Source organism: Aspergillus lentulus, assembly GCF_001445615.1.
Source record: "Aspergillus lentulus DNA, contig: Alt09, strain: IFM 54703, whole genome shotgun sequence".
In the NCBI taxonomy this organism is placed as follows: domain Eukaryota; kingdom Fungi; phylum Ascomycota; class Eurotiomycetes; order Eurotiales; family Aspergillaceae; genus Aspergillus; species Aspergillus lentulus.
Window position 1 is genome coordinate 2,310,630 of NW_028322117.1, and position 23,716 is coordinate 2,334,345.

At 51.6% G+C, this 23,716-nt stretch overlaps 7 protein-coding genes across 7 annotated transcripts; 4 read left to right on the forward strand and 3 right to left on the reverse strand.

Moving 5' to 3' along the window:
• Window positions 1-494: 494 nt before the first annotated feature.
• Window positions 495-2,216, forward strand: ALT_5577 (kynurenine--oxoglutarate transaminase; the record flags this gene model as incomplete). Its single annotated transcript, XM_033554658.2, has 9 exons — window positions 495-568; window positions 630-698; window positions 759-843; window positions 902-1,007; window positions 1,059-1,131; window positions 1,181-1,334; window positions 1,386-1,399; window positions 1,450-1,873; window positions 1,926-2,216. The coding sequence occupies 9 exons, from the start codon at window positions 495-497 to the stop codon at window positions 2,214-2,216; spliced, it is 1,290 nt and encodes a 429-aa protein (XP_033410549.2).
• A 491-nt stretch (window positions 2,217-2,707) lies between these two features.
• ALT_5578 (uncharacterized protein) lies at window positions 2,708-4,602 on the reverse strand (the record flags this gene model as incomplete). Its single annotated transcript, XM_033554657.2, has 2 exons — window positions 2,708-3,183; window positions 3,249-4,602. 2 exons carry the CDS (start codon window positions 4,600-4,602, stop codon window positions 2,708-2,710), a joined length of 1,830 nt encoding a protein of 609 aa, XP_033410548.2.
• Window positions 4,603-7,003: 2,401 nt separating this feature from the next.
• Window positions 7,004-9,226, forward strand: prm1 (pheromone-regulated protein PRM1; the record flags this gene model as incomplete). The annotated part of the gene is made up of 1 exon (XM_033554656.2): window positions 7,004-9,226. The coding sequence occupies one exon, from the start codon at window positions 7,004-7,006 to the stop codon at window positions 9,224-9,226; it is 2,223 nt and encodes a 740-aa protein (XP_033410547.2).
• Window positions 9,227-9,640: 414 nt separating this feature from the next.
• Window positions 9,641-13,890, reverse strand: ALT_5580 (putative xanthine dehydrogenase HxA; the record flags this gene model as incomplete). Its single annotated transcript, XM_089599932.1, has 5 exons — window positions 9,641-11,324; window positions 11,379-13,147; window positions 13,202-13,336; window positions 13,400-13,603; window positions 13,657-13,890. 5 exons carry the CDS (start codon window positions 13,888-13,890, stop codon window positions 9,641-9,643), a joined length of 4,026 nt encoding a protein of 1,341 aa, XP_089455809.1.
• An 801-nt stretch (window positions 13,891-14,691) lies between these two features.
• ALT_5581 (uncharacterized protein) lies at window positions 14,692-16,581 on the reverse strand (the record flags this gene model as incomplete). Its single annotated transcript, XM_033554654.2, has 2 exons — window positions 14,692-14,767; window positions 14,837-16,581. 2 exons carry the CDS (start codon window positions 16,579-16,581, stop codon window positions 14,692-14,694), a joined length of 1,821 nt encoding a protein of 606 aa, XP_033410545.2.
• A 677-nt stretch (window positions 16,582-17,258) lies between these two features.
• Window positions 17,259-21,713, forward strand: aarA (L-aminoadipate-semialdehyde dehydrogenase; the record flags this gene model as incomplete). The annotated part of the gene is made up of 4 exons (XM_033554653.2): window positions 17,259-17,627; window positions 17,676-20,955; window positions 21,028-21,352; window positions 21,416-21,713. The coding sequence occupies 4 exons, from the start codon at window positions 17,259-17,261 to the stop codon at window positions 21,711-21,713; spliced, it is 4,272 nt and encodes a 1,423-aa protein (XP_033410544.2).
• Window positions 21,714-22,726: 1,013 nt separating this feature from the next.
• Window positions 22,727-23,590, forward strand: ALT_5583 (carbonic anhydrase; the record flags this gene model as incomplete). Its single annotated transcript, XM_033554652.1, has 1 exon — window positions 22,727-23,590. The coding sequence occupies one exon, from the start codon at window positions 22,727-22,729 to the stop codon at window positions 23,588-23,590; it is 864 nt and encodes a 287-aa protein (XP_033410543.1).
• Between the last annotated feature and the right edge of the window lie 126 nt (window positions 23,591-23,716).

The following is a 23,716-nucleotide window of genomic DNA, read 5'->3' on the forward strand; positions in this document are numbered from 1 at the left end:
TTTAGTAATCCGAGGTTCTTGAAATGACGCACATTTACAGCCTTGGTGCCTGACATTGTTGCTTCTTTTGAGGATATAGAAGAGCAACACTGAAGATAAAAGAAGAACCGCAGCAATTATAGGTCACCAGAGAGACTTACATGATTCCTACAGAAACAGTCATCAACGGATAATGATACTTTAGTCTTGTGGCACAATGCCCTTAAAGAATGTAACCTCCGATTGAAGGCGGAGCACGCAATTGTGCTAAATCGGCAATCACCGCCCATGGATGTAGTCAGAAATGCCCCATACTGCCCCCCATTGACCAGGAACCCACTGTTCTTATTTATTTGTAGGCTTGCAGTCATAATCTTCTCCTTGTCCCTATGTTCCTTTCTTCTCGTAGCCCTGCCTCCTTAGCAGTCCTTCACAGTTTCAGAAGCGCATCATCATCATCAGTATCCGCATTTAAAGCTGTACCTCCCCGCCTTCATAGCCGAACAGTGAGAGCGATGTCGGCGACAGCAGCGAGACCAGATCCGTTTCGTCCAGCGAGGAGAGTTGCGGGCCAGAGACAGGATGTCTGGTGCGTATACCTTTTGCAGCACTTTGGACCAGAATGGAACTATATCCTAATGGTGCAACAGGTCAATTGTCAACGAAGCCGCTGCCGCTTCGCCGGTCCAGCCGATTGTGAACATGGGTCAAGGCTTCTTGTGAGTGACACTTCATTCAGAGGAGTAGGGACGAAAAACTGATAAAAATTCATGTAACAGCGGCTACAACCCTCCTCAATTCGCTCTTGATGCGGCCAAGGAAGCTCTCGACCGGGTCGAGTGTAACCAGTATTCGCCCACGAAGGTACAGCACTGCGATTCAGCGAACTGGCAATTGGCTTTCGGCTTATAATGCGATACAGGGCCGTCCCCGACTTAAGAAGGCCATTGCCGACGCATACTCTGCCTCCTTCGGACGAACCATAAACCCGGATACGGAAGTTTCCATCACCACCGGCGCAAATGAAGGTTGGGCGCAATAAGACATCCGTTCGGATGTGCTTGCTGACAGCGGACCAGGAATGTTGAGTGCTTTCATGGGATTCATTGAACCCGGAGACGAGGTCATCATCTTCGAGCCCTTCTTTGACCAGTAGGGAACCTTGACCCTGTGCCTCCGATGTCTCTAACGCGCTGTATAGATACATCAGCAACATCGAGATGCCTGGCGGTACAATTCGATACGTCCCGCTTCATCCTCCCAAGGACGGTGCGACAAGGACTTCGCCTGCGTCTGAATGGACGATAGACTTCGAGGAACTGGAGAGGACGATCAATTCGAAGACAAAGATGATTGTAAGGAGTATCCTTCTTCCTTATTGAGACAATAGCTAACTCGCTCTGTAGGTCTTGAACTCACCGTGAGTGAGCCAGATCAATTACATTCGTATGAAGCTGACAACTGCATCAGACACAACCCAGTCGGAAAAGTCTTCTCGCGCGACGAACTTGAACGCATTGGTCAGCTATGTGTGAAGCACAATCTTATTATCCTCTCCGACGAGGTGTATGATCGCCTCTACTACGTCCCTTTTACTAGAATTGCTACCTTGTCCCCGGAGCTCTGGGAGCGTACTCTCACGGTTGGCTCCGCCGGCAAGGCCTTCTACGCTACTGGCTGGCGTGTTGGATACCTCATCGGACCGGAGCATCTCATCAAGTATGTCGCCGCTGCACACACGCGTATTTGCTACAGCAGTGTATCTCCCCTTCAGGAAGCCGCCGCCGTGGCTTTCGAGCAGGCAGACAAGGTCGGATTCTGGGACCAGAGCCGGACGGAAATGAAGCAGAAAATGGAACGCTTCTGCGAAATCTTTGATGAGCTTAACATTCCCGTGAGTCTATCGCAGACTGTCCAAGAGAGCTACCCTTACTGATTACTACTAGTACTCTGATCCTGAGGGCGGCTACTTCGTCCTTGCAAACATGTCTTCCGTCAAACTCCCGGAAGACTACCCATTCCCTTCTCATGTCGCCAGCCGCCCTCGTGATTTCAAACTTTGTTGGTTCCTGATCCACGAAGTCGGGGTGGCAGCCATCCCCCCGACGGAATTTTACACCGATACGAATGCCCACATCGCCGAAGACTACCTTCGCTTCGCCGTCTGTAAAAACGATGATGTCTTAGAGACAGCGAAGGAGAGGCTCCGCGGTCTGAAGAAATACATCTCGAAGTAAGAACGCTCAAAATTCGGTGGGTTCTTCGGTGAAATGTGCTGCGAACGACGGATGGACATTCCCCGGCCTCTGTGTGCGCAGGACTTGCGTTGCGTTTACAGGGGCTGCAATGAAGCTTTCTGGTAGGCCACGGAGAACTTGAAAATCTAGATTAGCGGGTTTTCGTTCTGCCTTTGTATCTCGGATATCTCAGCGTCTTCTTGTTCTTGCTTCAGGACATGTCAATCTAACCTTGAAACATATTGGCATCATCATTGCATATCATTTCTGCAAATCGCTCTGAGGTGTTCGGCTGGGGAAGAGACTTAAATATGGCGGAGCATTCATTATGCTCATTAATGGAAGGAGCTGACCAGAGATGGCTATCTACCCTTACATCCAGATTCCTATGTACTCTAACAAGCCACCATAACCAAACCCTGGAGCGACTATCTTCAAGATGAAAATCGCCAAGAACAAATCACGACAGTCTTTAATCGTCAGAGAGACCTTCAAGCATTGATGCCTTCGATTTCCATAGGTCCAGTTCCAGCACCGTCCCATCCTTCTCCGCGCTGAAAGACCCTTCTATCTTCCTCCGCCACGCCCTCGAAGCCCTCCCCTCTCATGCGCGCATGCACGTCCATCACATCAGAATGAGTCGTTCTTGCAGCCCGCAAGATCCAAAAAGATTCTTCTAAATGATCGACAGTCTGGCGATGACCATTTCCTCCAACCGAACCGAGAAGACGACGATATTCACCGCGGCAGATGGCATCCGGGCAGTGGCGGCGATTTCTACCGGTCCAGTCGGTCTCGCAAGCGTGTCTCTCTCCGGTGATATCTGGCAGTATGTTGATTGCGAATTCGGAGTGGATCTGATACTTGAGCATGTTCTCGACCTCGGGGGACCATATGCCTTGAGACCGCAGATCGTCCCTGATTAGACGGTACATGTAATCGACCAGTTCGTGGACTTCGATAGTCACTGTAATGAAGCTTGTGATTAGCAGTCACCCTCAGTGGCATGCGTGGCTGATGATCGTGACTTACTGAAAAGACATGCTGCGAGGATGCGTCGGAATCTATCCTTCTTCTCGCGAACCTCGAACTTGATTGTGTAAAGGACCCGATGGGAACACCGCATCTCGAGATTGTTTTCGGGAAATCCTGCTTGTGCCCAATCCGCATAGTCTGAGAAGACAAAATAATCTCCTTCACGAATATTGATGTTAAAGTACACAGCAAGGCGATGACGCTCCGGGGTATCGTAGGGATGAAGGCAGGGCACCAGTGGTGGGCCATCACGCACATCTCGAGGAACAGAGTTCTCGCGGCAGGGCTGTGTGAAGGTCATTTGTCCGCAGTAGATCCAGTGCCATTTGATATCCTGGAGCAGATGTTCTTTGCAGCAATAACGAACTTCGGAGAATGGCCCACATTTAGGGCAGATGACAGTCCTTCCATCCCAGAGATTGCATCGCTTGTCGCAGCTGTGTTTTGCGCACGGAAACCCATGGCTATCAAGTTGCCAAAAGAAAGCTTCTGGTCTCTGAGTGGCGACGTTTCCGTGAGCCTTGCGTGTGGAGAGCGTTGAAACGTCACTGGCTTCCAGGGGCGACGGATGAGAGTGACTGTTGCTGAAACGAGGGGATTTATTGTCTTCAAAATGAGTGGTCTGCTGCGAGCTCTGCTCAATTTCAAGGTTGGTTATCCGTGAAGAGACTTTCTCTGTCTCTGGCTGGCTTGGGGCATTTCTGTCAGTCATCAATATCGCGCTTGCAGCCGTAGGTGGAGAGGCGCCTCGGATCTGCGTTCTGGCCGACAGCCTTTCGCTTTCTACTATGGAAGTAGACGCATCAGTGCTCAGACAATCCTGTGTAGCTTCGCTTGCGGCTTCTTCTATGGGAGGCAGCCGTTCTTTTGCTGCACTCTCGGATCTGTGACTGTCTTTATTGGCACCAGTATGTTGAGAGAAGGATGGCACAGGAGAAGCTTCTCCAGCAGAGATCACTTTGTCATGCAGTGAAGTAACACTGCTGCCAGGATTTTCTCCCAGGTTAAGCATGAGACTCGAAGGCTTTTCAACAGTGCCGGGACCTGGCTGCAGGTCTGCGTCACCTTGTTGAAATTCACTTTGGATTGGGGCGCAGTCTGCAGAAGTCCAATTGCTCTGAGACATAGCAGTGTCATGCGGTTGTGGCGATCTCATCTGCTGGTTGCCCTTCTCCCCCTGAGCTAGAATGTACGAGTCCACATCGGGTCCGACATGAGATGTCTGGTGCATGTGTGTCTCGTTTCTATTTCCAGAGGGGCCTTCGCCCACAGAATCTTGGTTGTTCCCACCCCTATTCCTGTTCCTGATCTTCTTCTTCTTCTTCTTTCGTGACGACGGTACTGGCTGCATGATGACAACTGAGCTGGGATTTGACTCTGCAGAATGCGCACTGGACGAGTGAAAACGGTCGCTGAATGGGCTTAAGGTGTCCCCTGAGGATAAGGACTCTGTCGGAGACAAGCGAGTGATGGTTCTTGCACGTATCAAGTTGATTGCAGATAAGCGGGTAGTGAGCTGCTCTGGACTGATATTTTGCCTTTCTTCCACTTCTTTGCATCATTAGCGACGCGTTTACCTGCGGCTGAGAGACATCTGGAGAAGTCGGCGGAAAGACAGTGAATGCTAGCCCACTTACCCATGTCACTGCTCTCAGCTGGAGAATGACTTTTACTCATCTTCACTGGGGAGGTGGGTGAGTTTGTCTCTTTGTCACTCTCCAAGCTATTGCCAATGAGACACGTGGAGTGGTCCATCAGCATGTAGTTTGCTGGGTGTTTGACACTTAGTTCCAGGCTGCTGAGGTTCAGTGGATTAGAGAGGCTTCTGGGGACGTTGGTCACTGAGGCCCGCTGCATCATCGTGGGCGAACACTCTGTTGTCTCGAAAACCCAGCCCTCTATGTCCTCGGTTGCCATCCTGTTTCCGAAGGCTCCTGGGGGACTCAGAGCTTCCTCAGGACGCGATATCATGAGCGCGTTACCTGCTTTTACTCAGTGCTGATAATATCCAGGGTAAATCTGGTGGGATGTTGAATTTCTCTCAGTCTTGACAGCGCGTCGACCTCCAGTATCTCAACAAAATATCTATGAATCCTTTCTCCTTATAGAGTGGATGCTCTTCCTAAAGAGGGTCTCTGAAGGAGTAAAAGAGATGAAAGAGTTTTACCAGGAAAGTTCCGTGTTCTTGTTCGCTAACATCGCCATGGCGATGGTGACCAACTGATTTTCCGGTGGAGTCTGTTCTGAGTCCTATGTTTCTCTCCTGTTTGGGAGTACACATAATAGGTCTGGGGAAAGATTGACTGTTGTGATTAGCTTAGCTGGCTGTTAGTATCTATCATCGTCTTCTTAACAAGATTTTCACAATCAATAAGTAACCTTTGAGTCCTATAGACAACATCTTCCCGTTCCTGTGACCATAGATATATCCAGACGCAGAAGCTGGATTCTGGATTGCAGCGAGCAGCCCTTCTCACGATCAAGCTTCTTGGTTCTACGCGGACAACGTTGATATTCCAAGTGTTAGGACTCATGTCTCGGGTATATGGATTTCATGATGCACTCATCTCCATCCCATATGTTTATAGAACTCCCGGAGACCTGGATGCCAACAGAACATCTGGTTGATCCTAAGCACTTTAGGCAGATTTTGAAGGTCCATGACCCTCTTAATTTATCATATAATCTGTACTATTCTAGTATTGAATGTCTAACTGCCTGATTGTACGTGCAGCTCCTATGATCGCGTGGTAGTTGCTTCTTTCAGTCGCGCTCGCAAATGCTTTTGCTTCATCCTACAACCATCGTCCAGCATCTTGAAGCTTTTCTTGTGGAGCAGCAGTTGTTATATATTCATCGATGAATATAAATAACTTTCTCACAGTATTTGTTGCCATGTCGAAGTATTCCCTCTATCTCTCATGTCCAGTCAAATGATAGATGATATCCTGACCTCCGGCAGGCCAGCGGTAAATGGAACAAGAAGCAGGTCTGCAGATGTCAAAGGCAGCGAACAAAGAGCCCTTGCTTTTCTTCCCCATTTAACTCCACTAAGCAGGTCTTAGTTTATAATATCTGATTGATTGGCTGACGTTTTGCTGCACTACTTGAAGGATTGGTTGAGCGATCCTGGAGCTTAAGCGCCGGCCGTGGGAGGCTATATTTGGCCTGCCAGCGCTCTGAAGAACCACTGAGATGAGCCGCTCAGCATCTCGCGCAAGATGAAATGACCTGGGTGCAGAAACCTTAGATCTATGTTGATCTATGGAGTAGCAGCTGCTTTTTTTGGTTGTCCTGGTTGTCGTCGGGCTCGATGGCAGGCTTCTGAATGGATGTCTCAGATGTCTGCTCAGGTCAGAAGGAGAACATTTCCATTGCAATGGAAAATAGGCAACTTCGTTGCAGATATAAATTCTATTCGCCCCGATTCTCTATTCACTGTGCTTTATTAAGTCATTGTTGCCTTTCCTTTGTTGTTGTCTTGACAGGCGCTAACACTTGTATTCTTTGTCGCGGCAGCCTCTTTCATTCATCTTTAATAGACTCGAGCATGCGTCATGAGGTCTCAATAGACTGATTCATTTTCCTCATTTTGAAGTCCATAGTTGCCGGTCAACATTTTCTTTGATCTTTGCGGATTCCTCTATTCTCGGCTTCGTCTTTCACTTTCTCTCCCTGGACATTCTGTCTGCGACTACAAATCTCGACCAGCGCGCCTATCGCTCAACGTTGTTCTTCATATAGATTTCAGCATGTTATTCTCAAGATCCGGTCGATCAATATTTCCCCTTCTGCCACCCTACGCAGCTCACGCCCCGAATCCGAATCAGGGGCATATCATCACATTGCCTCCGGACGGCCTGACACCTTACCTTGGCCTCAGGGCTCGCTTATCACAAGTATGGATCAATCGATGGACGATCCTGCTGCTTCTTGTGCTCATCAGAGTTTTGCTAGCTGCTTCAGGTCTGCAGGCAGACATGAGCACAGCGAAACGGGAAGCCCTATCGGCTTGCACGAGCGTCGAATCCATGGGTAGCTCGATGGCTTCCATGCCCCATTATTTATCCCAAGGTGTCAACGAGTTAACAGCAACCGGAGTCGAGAAGGCTGTGAGCGGGCTCAAATCGATGCTGATGCTTACCATCACTGGTGTCGAAGAATTGGTCCTCTTCATCATCAAAGTGCTGTACCAGACTTATCTGTGTCTTTTCACCCTGGCGGTTAGAGGCAGCGTGCATGTTGCGGTGGGCGTCATTGAGGAGGCCGCGGACTTTTTGAATTCCACTGTTAAGGAGGTTGGAGACGACATTGGCAAAGCCGTCAGCACGTTCGAAAGTGCATTCAATAAATTCCTTGATGGTGTGAACACCGTCGCCAGTGCTTTTGGAGCTAGCGTACCAACACTGGACCTCAACAGCTCGATCAGCACGTTGGAGAACCTCCAGCTGCCTTCTTCAATTGATCAAGGGCTTGACAAGCTCAATAGCTCACTTCCGACCTTTGATGAAGTCAACAATTTCACCCAAACGGTCCTGCGCACGCCGTTTGAAGAGGTCAAAAAGCTCGTCAATGAGTCTCTCGGAGCATACACTTTCGATCGATCTCTGCTACCGGTTCCAGCAAAGGAACAGTTGACATTCTGCGAGGGTAACAATGGCATAGACTCGTTCTTCGACAGCGTGACGGATTTGGTCATGACAGCGCGCAAGATTTTCATCGCTGTTCTCATCGTTGCGGCAACGCTGGCCTGCGTCCCAATGGCATGGCAGGAGATCCGTCGCTGGCGCTCGATGAAGGAACGCTCCCAACTAGTCAGGAAGGAAGCTCACGACCCCATGGACGTTGTCTACATCGTGTCTCGGCCGTACACTGCCGCAGCCGGCATCAAAGCCGCGAGCAGGTTCAGTAACAGCCGCAGGCAGATCCTTGTACGCTGGGCGGTTGCTTATGCAACAACGCCTGCAGCGTTGTTCGTGCTCTGTCTCGGAGTAGCCGGACTACTCTCTTGTCTGTGTCAATATCTGCTTCTGCAAGCCGTCGAGAAGACCGTGCCCGAGCTATCGACGCAAGTCGGCGCGTTTGCCGACAAGGTCGTCGACAGCCTACAGAATGCCTCGGCGGAGTGGGCCAACGACGCCAACGGAGTGATTGGACACATGAACCAGGACCTGAACGAGAACGTCTTTGGCTGGGTCAACACCAGCACGACCGCTTTAAACGATACGCTCAACACCTTCGTCGACAAGACGACCGGCGTCCTCAACGACACCTTCGGCGGAACCCTCCTTTACGAGCCCCTCATGGACGTATTCGAGTGTCTCATTGGACTCAAAGTCCAAGGTATCCAGAAGGGACTCACCTGGGTCCACGACCACGCGCACATCAACTTCCCTCTACTTCCAAACGATACCTTCTCCCGCGGTGCGGCGGCCAGCATCTCGAGCAATAGCTCCAATCCCTCAGACAGCTTCCTCGCTGAGGCGGGCGACCAAACCTCAAACAAAATCACCGAGGTAGTTATCAGAGTCGTCAACAAGGTCGAAGACGGCATCCGCACAGAAACAATCATCTCCGCGGTCATCATCCTCATTTGGGTATTCATCGCGCTCATCGGCATCATCCGAGCCCTGAGTCTGTTCTGGGTCCGAGACCGAAACCGCGGCGAAGGGGGAGGAGCCCGGGTCAACCACCACGAGTCAGACGCCGGAGGATTCATCGACGTACCCTTGACGGCTATTCCAAACACAAACACAGACGCTCGCTCGATGCCTGCTCCGGCCCCGGCTCCTCAGTATGAGGCTTCCACAAGCACCGTGGTGGCTTCACGTGCTGTTCCCGTGAGCAGTAATCACCATGAGGATGAGAAACTGGGGTTTGCCGGGGAGAGACAATATGGGTCTGCGCTCAAGGTGGACGGCGCTGCGGACCTGCGGGGCAGCAGCTACGTCGAGTATGGCATGGAGAAGCGCTAGCTGGTTTATGCGGATTTTGATCCGTTGACGTCTCATTTGTCCTCTCCATGGTGCTTTCATTTGTATTGTAGCATCTTTGGCGTGAAGCGTTGCTATTACCCATTATGCACGTTATTCCACTCTGTACGACATTCGTTTACATCTTGCGTCTCATAGAAGACATCCACAGTACAGATGTCATCCTTCAGTCTAGATTTCACAGGATAATCAACATATTGAGCATTAAACTGAATATAGAAAAGTATTCAATCGCTGCGTCCTGTCATTCCTACACTACTATAATCGCTGTACAAGCATTGAAACATGCATATATATAGATCTGTACCCGGGAATACAACAGAGAGCAAAGCCTTAAGGTCATGCGTAGCCAAAATGTCGTAATCATAAGCCCACCCCCTCATCCATAGATAATAATCAAATCGCGACGAAGAAACTCTTCTCTCCTTCTCGAGGCTTGACCCTCACTCTCTCAATAATGGGATCCGCACAGCTGACCCGAATGCGCTCGGGCGTGGCCGGGCTCTGCAAGCTAAGCACTTCATTTACATTCCACTGCTTGCGCGCAGCTTTGAGAGCGTCCCGAATGGCAAAGAAGACAGCACTGCCCATGAATAGCGGGGGTTCACCGACACCCCGTGACCGCTGGATGGTGCGGAGGTTCTCCCACTCGACGTCCTTCAGCATACTGACGTTGAAGACCTGTGGGATGTCCCTAAAGCCAGGGATCTTGTAATTTCCGGGGCCCTTGGTGAAGATCTGGCCAGAGGCACGATGCCAAAGACTCTCTTCAGTGGTGAAGAGGCCCTGGCCTTGGATGAAAGCGCCCTCAATCTGCCCGTAATCGATGGAAGGATTGATGGTGCGTCCGACGTCCATCTTGATGTCAGCGCGGAGAGGCGTCCAGTCGCCGGTTAGTGTGTCAATCTCTACCTCCGCGGCTGTCACGCCCTGCGTGAAGTAGAAGAACATTTGACCCTTGTTCTCTCCCCAGACGTACCCAATATCAGGGGTACGGTAGAAGCCCTGGGCGGAGAGGTTAACACGATCGAAGTAGGCTGCATTGGCGAGTTCCTTCAAGCTGGCCCCAGGCATTTTCTCACGGTACGGACGCAGGCGCTCGTTCAGCTGTTCGCATGCGTTGAAGATGGCATAGCCGTTGAGGTCCGAACTGGCGGACGCTGCCGTGGAGGATGTGTTGGCGACAGTATTTGTAGCTGTCTCCGAGATGAAGACATCGCTCTGAGGAACACCAAGTGCTTCTGCTGCAATCATTGTCATCTTTGTATGCAGTCCTTGGCCCATTTCAACTCCACCGTGGGCGACGAGGACACTGCCGTCGTGGTAAATATGGACCAATGCGCCAGCCTGGTTCAGGAACAATGCTGTGAAGGAAATGCCAAACTTCGTGGGGATGATGGCCATTCCACGCTTGGACCATTTGTGTTTCTTGTTGTACTCCTCCACGGCCTTGCGGCGTTCCCCGTAGGAGCTTTCCTCCAGTACTTGATTATACATCAGGGGAACATGCCAGTCTTTGAGCTCCTGGTGAAAATGAGTCTTGTCTCCCGGCTGATACATATTCTGCAACCGGAATTGTTCGACAGGAATGTCAAGATGATCCGCAATCTCTTCCATGAAGGATTCGGCGAAGAACATGCCCTGAGGGCCACCAAACCCACGGAAGGCTGTGTTGGAAACAGTATTTGTCTTGCAGACACGGCCACGGACGTGAACGTTTGGAATCTTGTAAACTCCATCGATGTGGGAGAGACTTCTTTCCACAACTGCGCCAGACAGATCCTGCGTGTGGCCTCCGTTGGCATATACGTCGGCGTCAAGTGCGAGGAGTTTCCCTTCTTTTGTCACGCCGACCTTCCAATGACAGAGGAATGGGTGGCGCTGCCCAGAGGTGACAATATCTTCATCCCGATTCAACATGCATCTCACGGGTCGTTTCGTCTTTGCGGCCGCTGTGGCACAAATACCTGCTAATTGAACCGACCGCGTCTCTTTGCCACCAAAGCCGCCACCAAGTCGTTTAACTCGAGATACAACCTTGTTGGCTGCCACTCCAGTGACCTGAGCAACATATGTTTGGCTATTCGGGGGTTAGCTTGCATGAAGGGGAATGCAGCAAAGGGATGAAACTCACGTCTCTGTGGGATTCTGAGTACTACTCCAGATCTCCATTTCCCCATCCTCTGGTTTCGGAATGGCCACGCAAGCCTGAGTTTCCAGATAGAAATGCTCTTGGCCGCCCATTCTTGATACTCCATGGAATACGCGATCCGCTTCCTCGAAAGCTTTATCCGTGTCGCCACACTTGATAAAGCGGAAATGGTCAAAATATGATTCGGCCTCGATTGCCTCCTCAATCGTGAGGATTGCGGGCAGTTCTTCATACTCAACCTTCACAGCTCTCGAAGCCTCCTCGGCAATTTTAGCAGAGCTTGCAAGGATCATGCCAATGGGCTGGCCAGCAGTCATGACTTCATCCACCGCAAAGAATACTTCATCGCACTTTGGAGCACCCCACCAATTCGCTTTGGGGTTAGGAAGGTCCCTATGGTCCACATAGTCATAGACCCCAGGGATATCCAGTGCGGCTGTCGTGTCGACACTGACGATCTTCGCATGAGCCTTGGTCGAGAGGACCAGGCAACCGTACAGTTCATTCTTCTGCGCAGGAATATCGTCCGTATACTGCGCTTCTCCAGTGGCTTGTTTCAACGCAGACACGTGAGGCGTAGCTTTACCCAGAATCCTCTGCTGGTAGGCCTTCGAGGACTCGTGGTCTTTCTGTCCTGAGGAGATGGCTCTCTCAATTTCAGCAATGACATCTTCGTCAATATCTGTATCTTTGACCCCAATCTCAGAGAGTACATCGTGATAGAATCGGTAGAAGAATCCCAGGGCCAGAGACCTGCGGTAAGTTGCCATCCCACCAGGGACGCTGAACTTTAGGTCAAAGTCCCGTTCCAAAGCACTCATGGTCCCCTCGAGCGTGGCAGGATTCGTGAATTTCTTGCCAACCAAGAACGACTCTGCGTTGCGCGCGGATACCGTCATAGGTGCCAGGCCACCAAAAACGAGGTTCACGCTCATCACATCATTCGATGGAGAAAGTGACACACGCAGAGCAGCGTTGACGATGGCGATGTCATCATCCTTTCTCTTCGACTGTTTATAGGCCCGAAGGTATTCTCCCTGTTTGGACGAGATCGGAATACGCAAGCTCGCAATGACGGCATCTTCTGGAAGGGCAGTCAACCGGTAACCTTTGAAGAACTCGTTCATAGGGATCACGATGTCCCCCCTCAGAGACTTGGCGATGAGAACAGTGTTCGTAGCGACAAACACTGGATTTAAATCGGAGATGGGAGATGCCGTGGCCAGATTTCCAGCGGGAGACGCAACATTCCTGATCTGCCTTCCTGCGAAATACCGAAGTTGTTTCTTGATGGCCTTGAACGGCTGACCTTCTACTGGGCCGTACTTTTCAACCGCTTCGTCGCAAATCAACTCCAAGTCCGTGAGAGAGACATTGGCTCCGAGTTCAAGATGGTCGTTCTTGAGAGAGTACTGACGAAGTTCGGGAATGTCACCCACGTAGACTGACGCGTTGTATTTCATTGCCTTGAACTTCACTTCAATCTGAGTCTCCGTACTTCCACCGATGATTTTGGACGCAGGGTGTGCGCTTTTAATCTCCAATAGTTGCTGCAGAGTGACCGGCCTGTACCACTTCTTTTTCTTATTCCCGAAGACAACGGGTCGAAACTCGTGCTTCTGGAGAGCCGGCGGAAATATCAATTCCGTCCCAGGATCGTATTTGATAAACTCAGGGGGTGTAAACTTCGGAGAACTACTATCGTTGCTCTCCTCGTTCGACAACTGCTTGCAGCACCCTCCTGTACCATTCTGCTTTTCCATGCAGCAACCTGTTCCACCGTTGGCACTTGCTTTCCCACATACATTTGTTGCTGTGAAACTGTGGGCGGCGTCCAGAATCGGTCTGTACCCGGTACAACGACAAAGGTTCCCGTCAAAAGCTTCTTCCACCGCATGTTGCGAGGGCTCGGGGGTATTGCGAACGAGTGCATAAAGGCTCTAGAAGAACGATCAATCAGCTCAGCCTAATCGACAGAGTATTGTGGTGTACGAAGATCATACCATGACGATTCCAGGTGTACAAAAACCACATTGACTGCCATTTTCAGTCGCCAGCCGCTCCTGCACCGCGTGGGGCTTCTTCACATTCCCAATGCCTTCAACCGTTATGACATGTTTCCCGTCCACACTTATCACCGGTGCCAGGCAAGCATTGACAGATGCGTGGTAGATCTTCTTGGTTGTCGGATTGAGGTGGGACACGACCTGTAAGGAGTAAGAATTTCTGTCGCAAAGACAAACTCATCGTCCTGACTTACAACTGTGCAGGCACCGCAGCCTCCCTCTGCACAACCCAGCTTCGTTCCCGTCAGCCCTATTCCTCTTAAGTATTCTAACAGAGTGAGCTCTGGATCGACATTGTCGAGAATGACTTTTGTGCCATTGAGGTAGAAACGAATAGTGTCATCCCAGTCCTCGGTCAACTGGGCCAGGGAAATAGCCTTGGAAGGCAGCTCCTCCACCTCCGGCGACGTCAAGATTCCAGGCGCCATTGGAGACTCAAACAAGGCTCAAAGTGTGTTTTCCTATCCGTAATGCTCTCAGGGAGAGCTCTCCCAGCGCAGACGATAGCTTCGTTTGTCTCGAGTCAAACGGAGAAGCTGGTATGCATGAGTCCAGCTCGCGATAGAAGAGACGGATCAACAATCAGAGAGATCCGGATTATGAGCAATGGTACAGATATTTGTGATGATAACTCAAGCAGCAGCAGATGAATCCATCACCTAAAGTGATATTGAAAAGATATGTGCGCAGTGTTTCAGAACTGTGATGCACAGACTAGTCAAATAGTTTATCGCCTCTTATCACACTATATGGCTCTCTCCACCCCGCTTGTTATCGCCCCCTTCGCGGGGATCGCCACCATCCGATGAGGGACGCACCTGGACGGCGGAAAGCAACGGCCTCCATCCACGGTTGGAGTTCCTACGAATGACGAGGAACACTGCGCGGCAAGCCGAGGAACAAAGTAATTCAGAATAATATTCATTATTTCTGAGATTCTTAGGCATGTGTGCATATCAAATCAATTGAACATCATGACCCTTTTTATTTATTACTAGCGGGAGACTACGAGAGGTACAAACTGGAGGAAGACTTGATTCCATTCCTCAGGCAGCAACGCCAATCCATATGCTCCGCCCGGTGTCACGGGCTATCGCCTATATAAACCCAGATATTATAACACAAGAAGATAGAAATATATGATAGAAGCAAGAAACTTCCCAAGTATCAGAGGACACACGAGCCAGGAGACAGTGTCCAATAGTGAAAGACATTTTTCAATTGGTCCTCTATTCTCTGACCTTAGCACCAACGAAATCCTTCTCCTCTTCCTCCCATTTCTTCCGCTCAACGACGCTTCGGGCCCTATTTGTAGGAAAGTTTGTCAATGACCTGTCTCCTACGCATTGTGTATAAGGGCATGGAAGCACGTACCGATAAGCTCTGACGAAGCGCCAGATTTCAGTGTCCGCCAGGTTCCAAGCTTCAGCCACGTCTTTGATGCCAATCCTGTTGGTCTCCTTGCTCTTCAAGACTTCCCTTGCCTTTGTGATTAGATCATATTCTTTCTCAATGCCCTGTTTGCTTGGGTTGGCGTTCTGCATTGAACCCTTGTTGGTATTTTGCGCAGACTCTTTCTTTTCGCCTTCTTTCTTGGTTTCGGCGGGGCCACTGCGAGGGATCTTGAATCCGAATTGCCATTCGAACTCGTCCAGAAGTTCCGAAGGCAGAACCTGGCCGTTGTTTGCTGGCAATGATTCCACAGTCATCCACAATGAAGTGCCGATTGCAGAATCGTCTGCAACGGCCTGCTTCAGCACGACCGCTCGGGCAGCGCCTCCTAACTCACTACTCAATCGGTCTTTAGTCACTTCCGTCAGCCATGGGTCGCGTTCGGTTTCGCGGCGAATATATCGAGTGGTCACTTCCTCAGATCCCTGCTGCAGGCTAATCAGAGTGTATGGGTGGGGGAGAGTGCCAATCGTAAAAACGTGTGATGAGTTCTTGTAGGTAGCGGGCTGACTGATATGCATCGGCCGCTCAGGGTTGCACGGATGACACTTTTGCAGATTTGGGGGGCAAGATTCGGGTATGGGCGAGCTCGGGCATTGACCGAGAGCTTTGGCAAGGCGCAGGGCGGGTTCCACTAGGGCGGTCGTATGCTCAGGGAAGGGCTTCAAAACAGCAATGCCGGCCTGGAAGGAGTTCTGGAATGTGTTATGTAGATGTGAGTTGACCAGCTCGACGAGAGCCAGCCTCCCAGCGGTCGGCGATGAAACGATCTTCTCTGCGAGTGTCGGATAGTGAGTGGTGATGGTCGCAGAGGTGTAGAAAGCCAGAGCGCTCGGCTGTTCGACCTTGAAAACCTCGCCGGGTATGATGTCCAGCATGGATCTCGCCTTTTCGTCCACACTCTTGAGGGCATTTTGTACCACATTCTTGAGCACATCGTTGATACGCGTCTTCTCGCCAGCGAAAAGAGCACTGCCAATGTGGTCGAATCTTGTAATCTGCGCAGGATCGACTCCCCGGCGAAAGTAAGACAGCAGCGGATCATCATATCGCGCCATTGGGAAACAGCGCCAATCGGCGAGTAATCCGGTGCCCATATGGCCCCAGGCAAGCCACCTGAACAGATCATACTCGAGATCTTTATTGATTTTCAAGGTCTGTACCATCTCGGAGAGCTTATTGTCCATCGCCTCGCCACGGCTGAGTACGACTGGCCTAAACCCCTGAGCGAACCAAGCCCGACGCCAGGCGAGGAGAAGCTGAGCATCGGCATTCTCCGCATCCTTATTGTCACCGTGACTCGGTTCGTAATAGGTGTAGATGTAGGGTCTCTCTCGAAGCGGAGGCAGTACGGAACGGTTCTCATCGAGAGTGATAGACGACGAAAAAGGGTTGATCCATGCAAAATTGCTGAACCATTTCGACTCGCCGCTCGTACTATTCTTCTGTTCGGGCGGTTTATGGGAAGCTGGCCGGAAGAATGGCAGGTGATAGTCGCTCAGAGACGGGAGCTTGGGCCGGGGTACATATTTCGCTGGGCCAGAGACCGGTTCTTCCCCAGAGGACGATGCTGATGCTGCGGAACTGGGGGAGGAGGAGAATATTACCAGTACGAGGGCGACAAAGACGATAATGGTTAAGAGGGCGGTGCTTCGATGTGGAATCATCTTGCTCTCTTTCTAGTGAGAGAGCAGATTCTGAGGGTTACGACAGGAGTTGGAATCCTGTAGGAAAGTGCGTAAAGAACGACGTTGCGCTTGCGATCGCGGTAATTCAAGTGGAAATTTCGGAGTAATAGAATAGCAGCTCGGCATCACAGTTACATTTGCAACGAGTCAACGATATGAACCAGACGAAGGCTTAGGTCATCGCAAGCAATGGACCGAGGTGAGCCAGTGCTGATACTGTGAAGGCCATCCGTATCTAGACAGCGTCTGACCTTGACCAAGGCCTTTCGTTACTACCTCATCAAGAACTGAGGTACACTGGACCCCGGAACAGTATGGTCGTATCCTAAACGAGTTAGGTACCAGGTACCTGCACCGCCGAATTCAAGAGTAAAGGACAAATAGGGAGTATCTACACTAGGCCTATTGCGGCGAGAAGTGGAAAGTCTAGGTACCTTGGTGCCTTTATGCCTCACTGCCTTAATGCCTGAAACCCCAAAAGGCGGTGACGGCGACAGAAAGATGATTGTGGGGCCTGGGGCAGCGAAATCGGCACTTTTCTTGTAGATGCCCCTCTTGACTCATACTAATATTCTTCTGCTCTGTCACTCAATATCCGGCCCGTGTTGTGAAAGTCGAGTGCCCAAACAAGAGTTTCGGGCCTCTGGACCGCAATAATGGGTGTTGAAACAGCCTCCTTACAAGATCGCCTCGAAAGATGGGCGCAGAGGCTACAGAATTTAACAGTCTCTCCTCTGACCCGAGACTATCCCGAGAACCAAAAGGCGGATCTGAAGAGAGCAATTGAGGCCTTCGAATCCCTCAAGCTGCCAAAGGATGTGCATGCCGGACTGCAGAATCTCTCTGGATCATCGTCCGGATTCATTGCTTTCCTGACTGCATTTGTTCTTCTTGTAGCTCGTTTGACCGGCGACGAGGATATCGCTGTTGCTACCAGCTCAGCAGAAGATGGTCGGCCATTCGTTTTGCGAGTATCAATTGATCAGTCGGAGACTTTCCAACAGCTCTACTCTAAAGTCGAGAATGTATGTGGTATTGTCGTTCATTGTTGGCCATCTCTGACCATCTAACAGGCATTCAACCAAGGAGCTGTCGATATAGTTCCGTTGGGTAGCCTACGGTCCTACATTCAGGAAAAGTCCAAGTCAGAACGTGCCCCGATCCTGTTTCGCTTCGCTGCCTACGATGCCCCTGCCTCATCGCAAGAATACCCTGCCAATACCTTCGAAACCACCGACCTGGTTGTCAACGTTGCAAACGCGAATGGGTCCACGTCGGAGACAGAGCTGGGTGCATACTACAATCAGCGTCTGTTCTCAAGCGCCAGAATTGCTACCATTCTGAAGCAGCTTGCACAGATTGTGCAGAACGCCTCTAACAATCCCGAGGAGGCGGTTGGAAGAATTGACTTCATGACAGAAGATCAGCGGTCGCTGCTACCAGACCCCACATCAGATCTGCATTGGTCCAACTTTCGCGGAGCCATCCATGATATCTTCGCGCGGAATGCTGAGAAGCATCCGGACAAGCTTTGTGTGGTGGAAACCAAGTCGGAGCAGTCTCCTCACCGTGAATTCACCTACCGGCAAATCAATGAGGCGTCGAATATCCTAGGTCATCACCTGGTGCAGGCTGGCATCGAGAGGGGGGATGTTGTCATGGTTTATGCCTACCGTGGCGTTGACCTTGTGGTAGCTGTCATGGGTATTCTCAAGGCCGGTGCAACCTTTTCGGTCATCGACCCCGCCTACCCGCCTGAGAGGCAGTGCATTTACCTCGATGTTGCCCGCCCGCGAGCACTCATTAACATCGCGAAGGCCACCAAGGAAGCCGGCGAATTGACTCAGCTTGTTCGGTCTTTCATCGGTGAAAACCTTGAGCTGCGGACGGAGATTCCCGCGCTTGCACTGCAGGATGACGGTACTTTGGTTGGAGGATCTGTTGAGGGTCAAGATGTCCTCGCTAATCAAGTTTCTCTGAAGTCGACGCCGGTAGGCGTCGTGGTCGGTCCCGACTCGACCCCGACTTTGTCATTCACCTCCGGTTCTGAGGGTAGACCAAAGGGCGTCAGAGGACGTCATTTCTCTCTGGCGTACTACTTCCCATGGATGTCCGAGACCTTCAAGCTTACCCCCAATGATCGTTTCACTATGCTGAGTGGTATCGCTCACGATCCTATTCAGCGAGATATCTTCACACCACTCTTCCTGGGAGCCCAGCTGTTGGTCCCGGCTCGTGAGGATATCCAGAATGAGAGACTTGCGGAGTGGATGCGCGAGTATAGCGCTACTGTTACCCATCTGACTCCTGCAATGGGTCAAATTCTCGTCGGCGGTGCCTCTGCGCAGTTCCCTGCTCTTCATCACGCTTTCTTCGTTGGTGATATTCTGATCAAGCGAGACTGCCGTTCTCTGCAGGCCTTGGCTCCTAATGTCAACATTGTCAACATGTATGGAACCACTGAGACTCAGCGTGCCGTCAGTTACTATGAAATCCCCAGTTACTCTAGTCAGGAGGGTTACTTGGATACTATGAAGGACGTCATTCCGGCGGGTCGCGGAATGGTCGATGTGCAGATGTTGGTTGTAAACCGGTTCGATCCTAGCCGCATCTGCGCCATTGGCGAAGTTGGTGAAATCTACGTGCGTGCGGGTGGCCTGGCAGAGGGTTACCTGAGCAATGAGGAATTGAACAAGAAGAAATTCCTCACCAACTGGTTTGTTGATCCGCAGACGTGGGTCGAGAAGGACAAGGCTGAAAGTCAGGGCGCAAACGAGCCCTGGAGACAATTCTACGTGGGGCCCAGAGATCGCTTGTACCGCAGTGGAGATCTGGGCCGATACACTCCTTCTGGCGACGTTGAGTGTTCCGGACGTGCCGACGATCAGGTCAAGATCCGAGGGTTCCGCATCGAACTCGGTGAGATCGATACGCACCTTTCTCGGCATCCTCTTGTCCGGGAGAACGTTACTCTGGTGCGGAGGGACAAGTTCGAGGAACCGACTTTGGTCAGCTACTTCGTGCCAGATATGAGCAAGTGGTCCTCCTGGCTCGCAAGCAAGGGCCTCGAGGATGATGATTCCGCCGAAGGAATGGTTGGCATGCTCAGACGATTCCGGCCTCTTCGCGATGACGCTCGGGAACACTTACGCAGCAAGCTCCCTGCGTACGCAGTGCCCACGGTCTTCATTCCCCTGAAGCGAATGCCTCTGAATCCCAACGGCAAGATCGACAAGCCTGCATTGCCGTTCCCAGATACTGCCGAACTCAGTGCGGCAGCGCCTCGCCGCAGATCATCCGTCCTGCAGACTCTGTCCGAGACCGAGCAGGTTTTGGCCCAGATCTGGGCTAACCGCCTTTCCAACGTCACGGCTCGAATGATCGGACCTGACGATTCATTCTTCGATCTGGGAGGACACAGTATCCTGGCTCAACAGATGTTCTTCGATCTGAGACGCAGGTGGCGCGGAGTCGACATCAGCATGAATGCCATCTTCCGTAGCCCTACCCTCAGAGGGTTCGCTGCCGAAATCGATCGCATGGTCAACTTCGAGTCATTCGCAAGTAATGCCAACGAGGCTGATGCCACCGCAGATACTCTGGCCACTTCCAACGAAGCTGATGACGAATATTCCAAAGACGCGAGGAAGCTGGTTGAGACGTTGCCCGAGTCCTTCCCTGAACGAACTGAGGACATGCTCTCGGGCGAACCCACCGTGTTCCTAACCGGTGCAACTGGATTCCTTGGTGCACACATCCTCCGTGATCTTCTCACTCGCAAGTCGCCTATGGCAAGAGTCGTGGCACTCGTTCGTGGTAAAAGCGACGAGCAGGCTCTCGATCGCATTCGGTCTACATGCAGAGCGTACGGCTTCTGGGATGAATCATGGACTAGCAGGCTGCAGTGCGTCTGCGGTGACCTGGGAAAGCCACGGTTCGGTCTGTCCGAGGCGTTGTGGAATGATCTGACAGAACGAGTGGATGCTGTGATCCACAACGGTGCTCTGGTCCATTGGGTGTACCCTTACTCTACTCTCAAGCCAGCCAACGTTTTGGGTACCATTGACGCTTTGAAGCTTTGCGCTAGCGGAAAACCCAAGCAGTTCTCTTTTGTCAGCTCGACCAGTGTCCTCGACAATGACCATTATGTCCTTGAGTCGGAACGTATCATTGCGGCCGGCGGTGCGGGTATCAGCGAGGAGGACGATCTGGAGGGCAGCAGCGTCGGGCTGGGAACCGGTTATGGACAAAGCAAGTGGGCTGGCGAGTACCTCGTCAGAGAGGCCGGCCGGAGAGGATTGAAGGGAACCATTGTTCGACCTGGTTACGTTCTTGGTGACTCCAAGACCGGAAGTAAGCATCATTCCACTGAATCACCGTTTGCACTCAAGATTGAAACTTTTTTTACTAACATTGACTCTTTAGCCACGAACACGGATGATTTCCTCATTCGAATGATGAAGGGATGCATTCAGCTTTCGGCTCGTCCCAACATCCACAACACAGTCAACATGGTGCCCGTCGACCACGTTGCTCGTGTTGTCATCGCCGGAGCCTTCCAGCCCCCTTGCACGCCAATTGGTGTCGCACAGGTGACCGGACACCCCAGGCTTCGTTTCAACCAGTTCCTGGGCGCTTTACAAACCTACGGATACGACGTACCCCAAGTCGACTATGTCCCATGGAAGATGTCTCTGGAGCATTACGTCAATGACGGAAAGCACGATGATCCCGAGTCACAGCATGCACTGTAAGTCACCCCTGTGGAACTAGCTACAAACAGGAGCAAACCACGTACTAACTGCTGCCTCAGTATGCCCCTCTACCACTTCGTGACGGCAGACCTGCCGTCCAACACTAAGGCTCCTGAGCTGGATGACGTTCACGCCGCTGCCTCTCTCCGTGCGGACGCCGCCTGGTCCGGCATCGATGCCTCCGCTGGCGCTGGCGTGACTGAAGAGCTTGTCGGGCTCTACGCTTCCTACCTAGTTACAATCGGATTCCTACCCCCGCCCTCTGCCTCTGGGGCGCGTCCATTGCCTGAAGTTCAACTCGGCGAAGACCAGAAGAAGGCTCTGGCCAACGTCGGTGGGCGTGGAGGCACTTCTTGAGAAGTTTCTTCTTGGGCGAGTTTATATGGGTTTCATGTCATTTCTTTCTGGTGTATAAAATGAGCGGTTCAGCATGACCAGAAAATTTACGAGTGCATGTATGTATATATAGAAGAGGAAATAAAAGGAGAATGCGCGGTTTCCAGAGAGATACGGAGTACGACTGTAGATAGTAATTCAGGTGCTCCATAGCTGTCATATTTCCCAAAGCGGATAGATGGAGCGGGAAAGTAGAAATCGCTCATTTTGATTCCAGAGTTCCACGACGAACAGGATGGCAATCATGAGACTCGGATGATGCTGGAAAATGAAAATCAGGTCATTGCTAAGTTGAAGCAAGCCACATATCGCGATGTTGGTACTCCGTAGCACAGGCAATTATCATGCGATCGCGACGAGAGAGATGGCTGATCCAAGCATTGCCGCGATCCCGTTCGCAGTGTTTCCGGCTCACCGGGCCTTTTCGTGGTCCCGCGCGACGCCATGGACAATTCCGTCCTTGGCCAACTGTCGACACAACATTTAATCTCCGTCTTCACCAGCTCATTTATCTCTCCTGTTCTTCCTCGCGAATATTTTCATCTTCCAACTGCTCTGCAACCGCTGTCGTGATCCTTTCCATCGGTAATAGACCCTCGCTGCGACAAAATGAGTCACTCCGGTACGTGCGCATTTCCTTTCTTGGCGTCTGCAGATGCTGTTCCTGAACCCTGATCAAATCACGCTTGATCTTTGTCATTTCTCTGCCTCTCGAAGCCCTTTCGCATCATTTGGATATTGTCGTTCTCTCGATAATTATCCATCCAACGAAGATTGTTTCTGATCGGTTTGCGGCGGTTGTGCTGAGCTGCCCGTCTGTTTCTTTTCCGATTTCGCCCTTCCCGCGTTTTTCCTTTTTTTCCTTTTTCCCCCCTTCGATCGCTTTCCATCGGATCTTCCCCCACCCCCCATCGCTGCTTCGCAAACAGCAAGCCATCCCTCAAAATACTCGCTGTATATTTGTGTCCTTCACGATGAACATAACAAGGCTGTTACCGCGCTCCAATGCTCTGTCTTCGCCGACGGCAGTCGCACGAGCGTTTCGGGGTCGCGGGGCAGGCGTATATCCTTCATCATCTCAGAGCGTTCTTATTTGTCCAACCTCCACCGTCAGCTTAATGCGTCGCTCGCCCTGTTCCACATCTGCGCCATTGCGATCGAGTCAGAAATCGGAAGCCCAGACGAGTGCTAATAATGACTCACTTTCAGACAAATTCTCTGCCGCGCTCGCCAAGAACAAGGAATGGGCTGCCAAGTGCTCCCAAGAGCACCCTGAGCTGCTTCCCACACTTGCTGTCGGTCAACACCCGGAAATTCTGTGGATCGGCTGCTCCGACTCCCGCTGCCCCGAGACCACCATCTTAGGCCTTCTGCCCGGTGATGTCTTCACCCACCGCAACATTGCCAACGTCATCCACCCTACCGATCTCAGCTCGGGCGCCGTCATCGAGTATGCCGTGCGTCATCTTCGCGTTAAGCACGTCGTAATCTGTGGCCACACCAAGTGCGGAGGTGTCGCTGCTGCCCTGGGAAACAAGGGCCTGGGCATCCTCGACCCCTGGCTGATTCCCCTGCGTCAGCTCCGTGAGCAGCACCTCGCTGAACTGCAATCTCTGTCCGAGGACGAGGCCGTCGTCAGGCTAGTCGAGTTGAACGTCAAGGAGGGCCTGAAGGCATTGACGCAGAAGAGCGTCGTGCTGGAGGCGATGCAGGAGCGAGGCCTTCAGGTGCACGGGCTCGTCTATGATGTCGCATCTGGCGTCCTTCGGGAGCTGGACACCGCTGAGCCCGAGGACGCGATCAAGGCACGGTTGACAACGTTCAAGACCGATGCGTAAGCGGTGGGCATCTCCATCGTGTTGTGTGTGTTCGATTTCAGCGATTTTCGAGTTCCATTTTGGTCGTATGTTGATTCTCTGTGACTGTTGATTATGAGCGAGAGGTCAGCATTGGAGCGTGCGTAG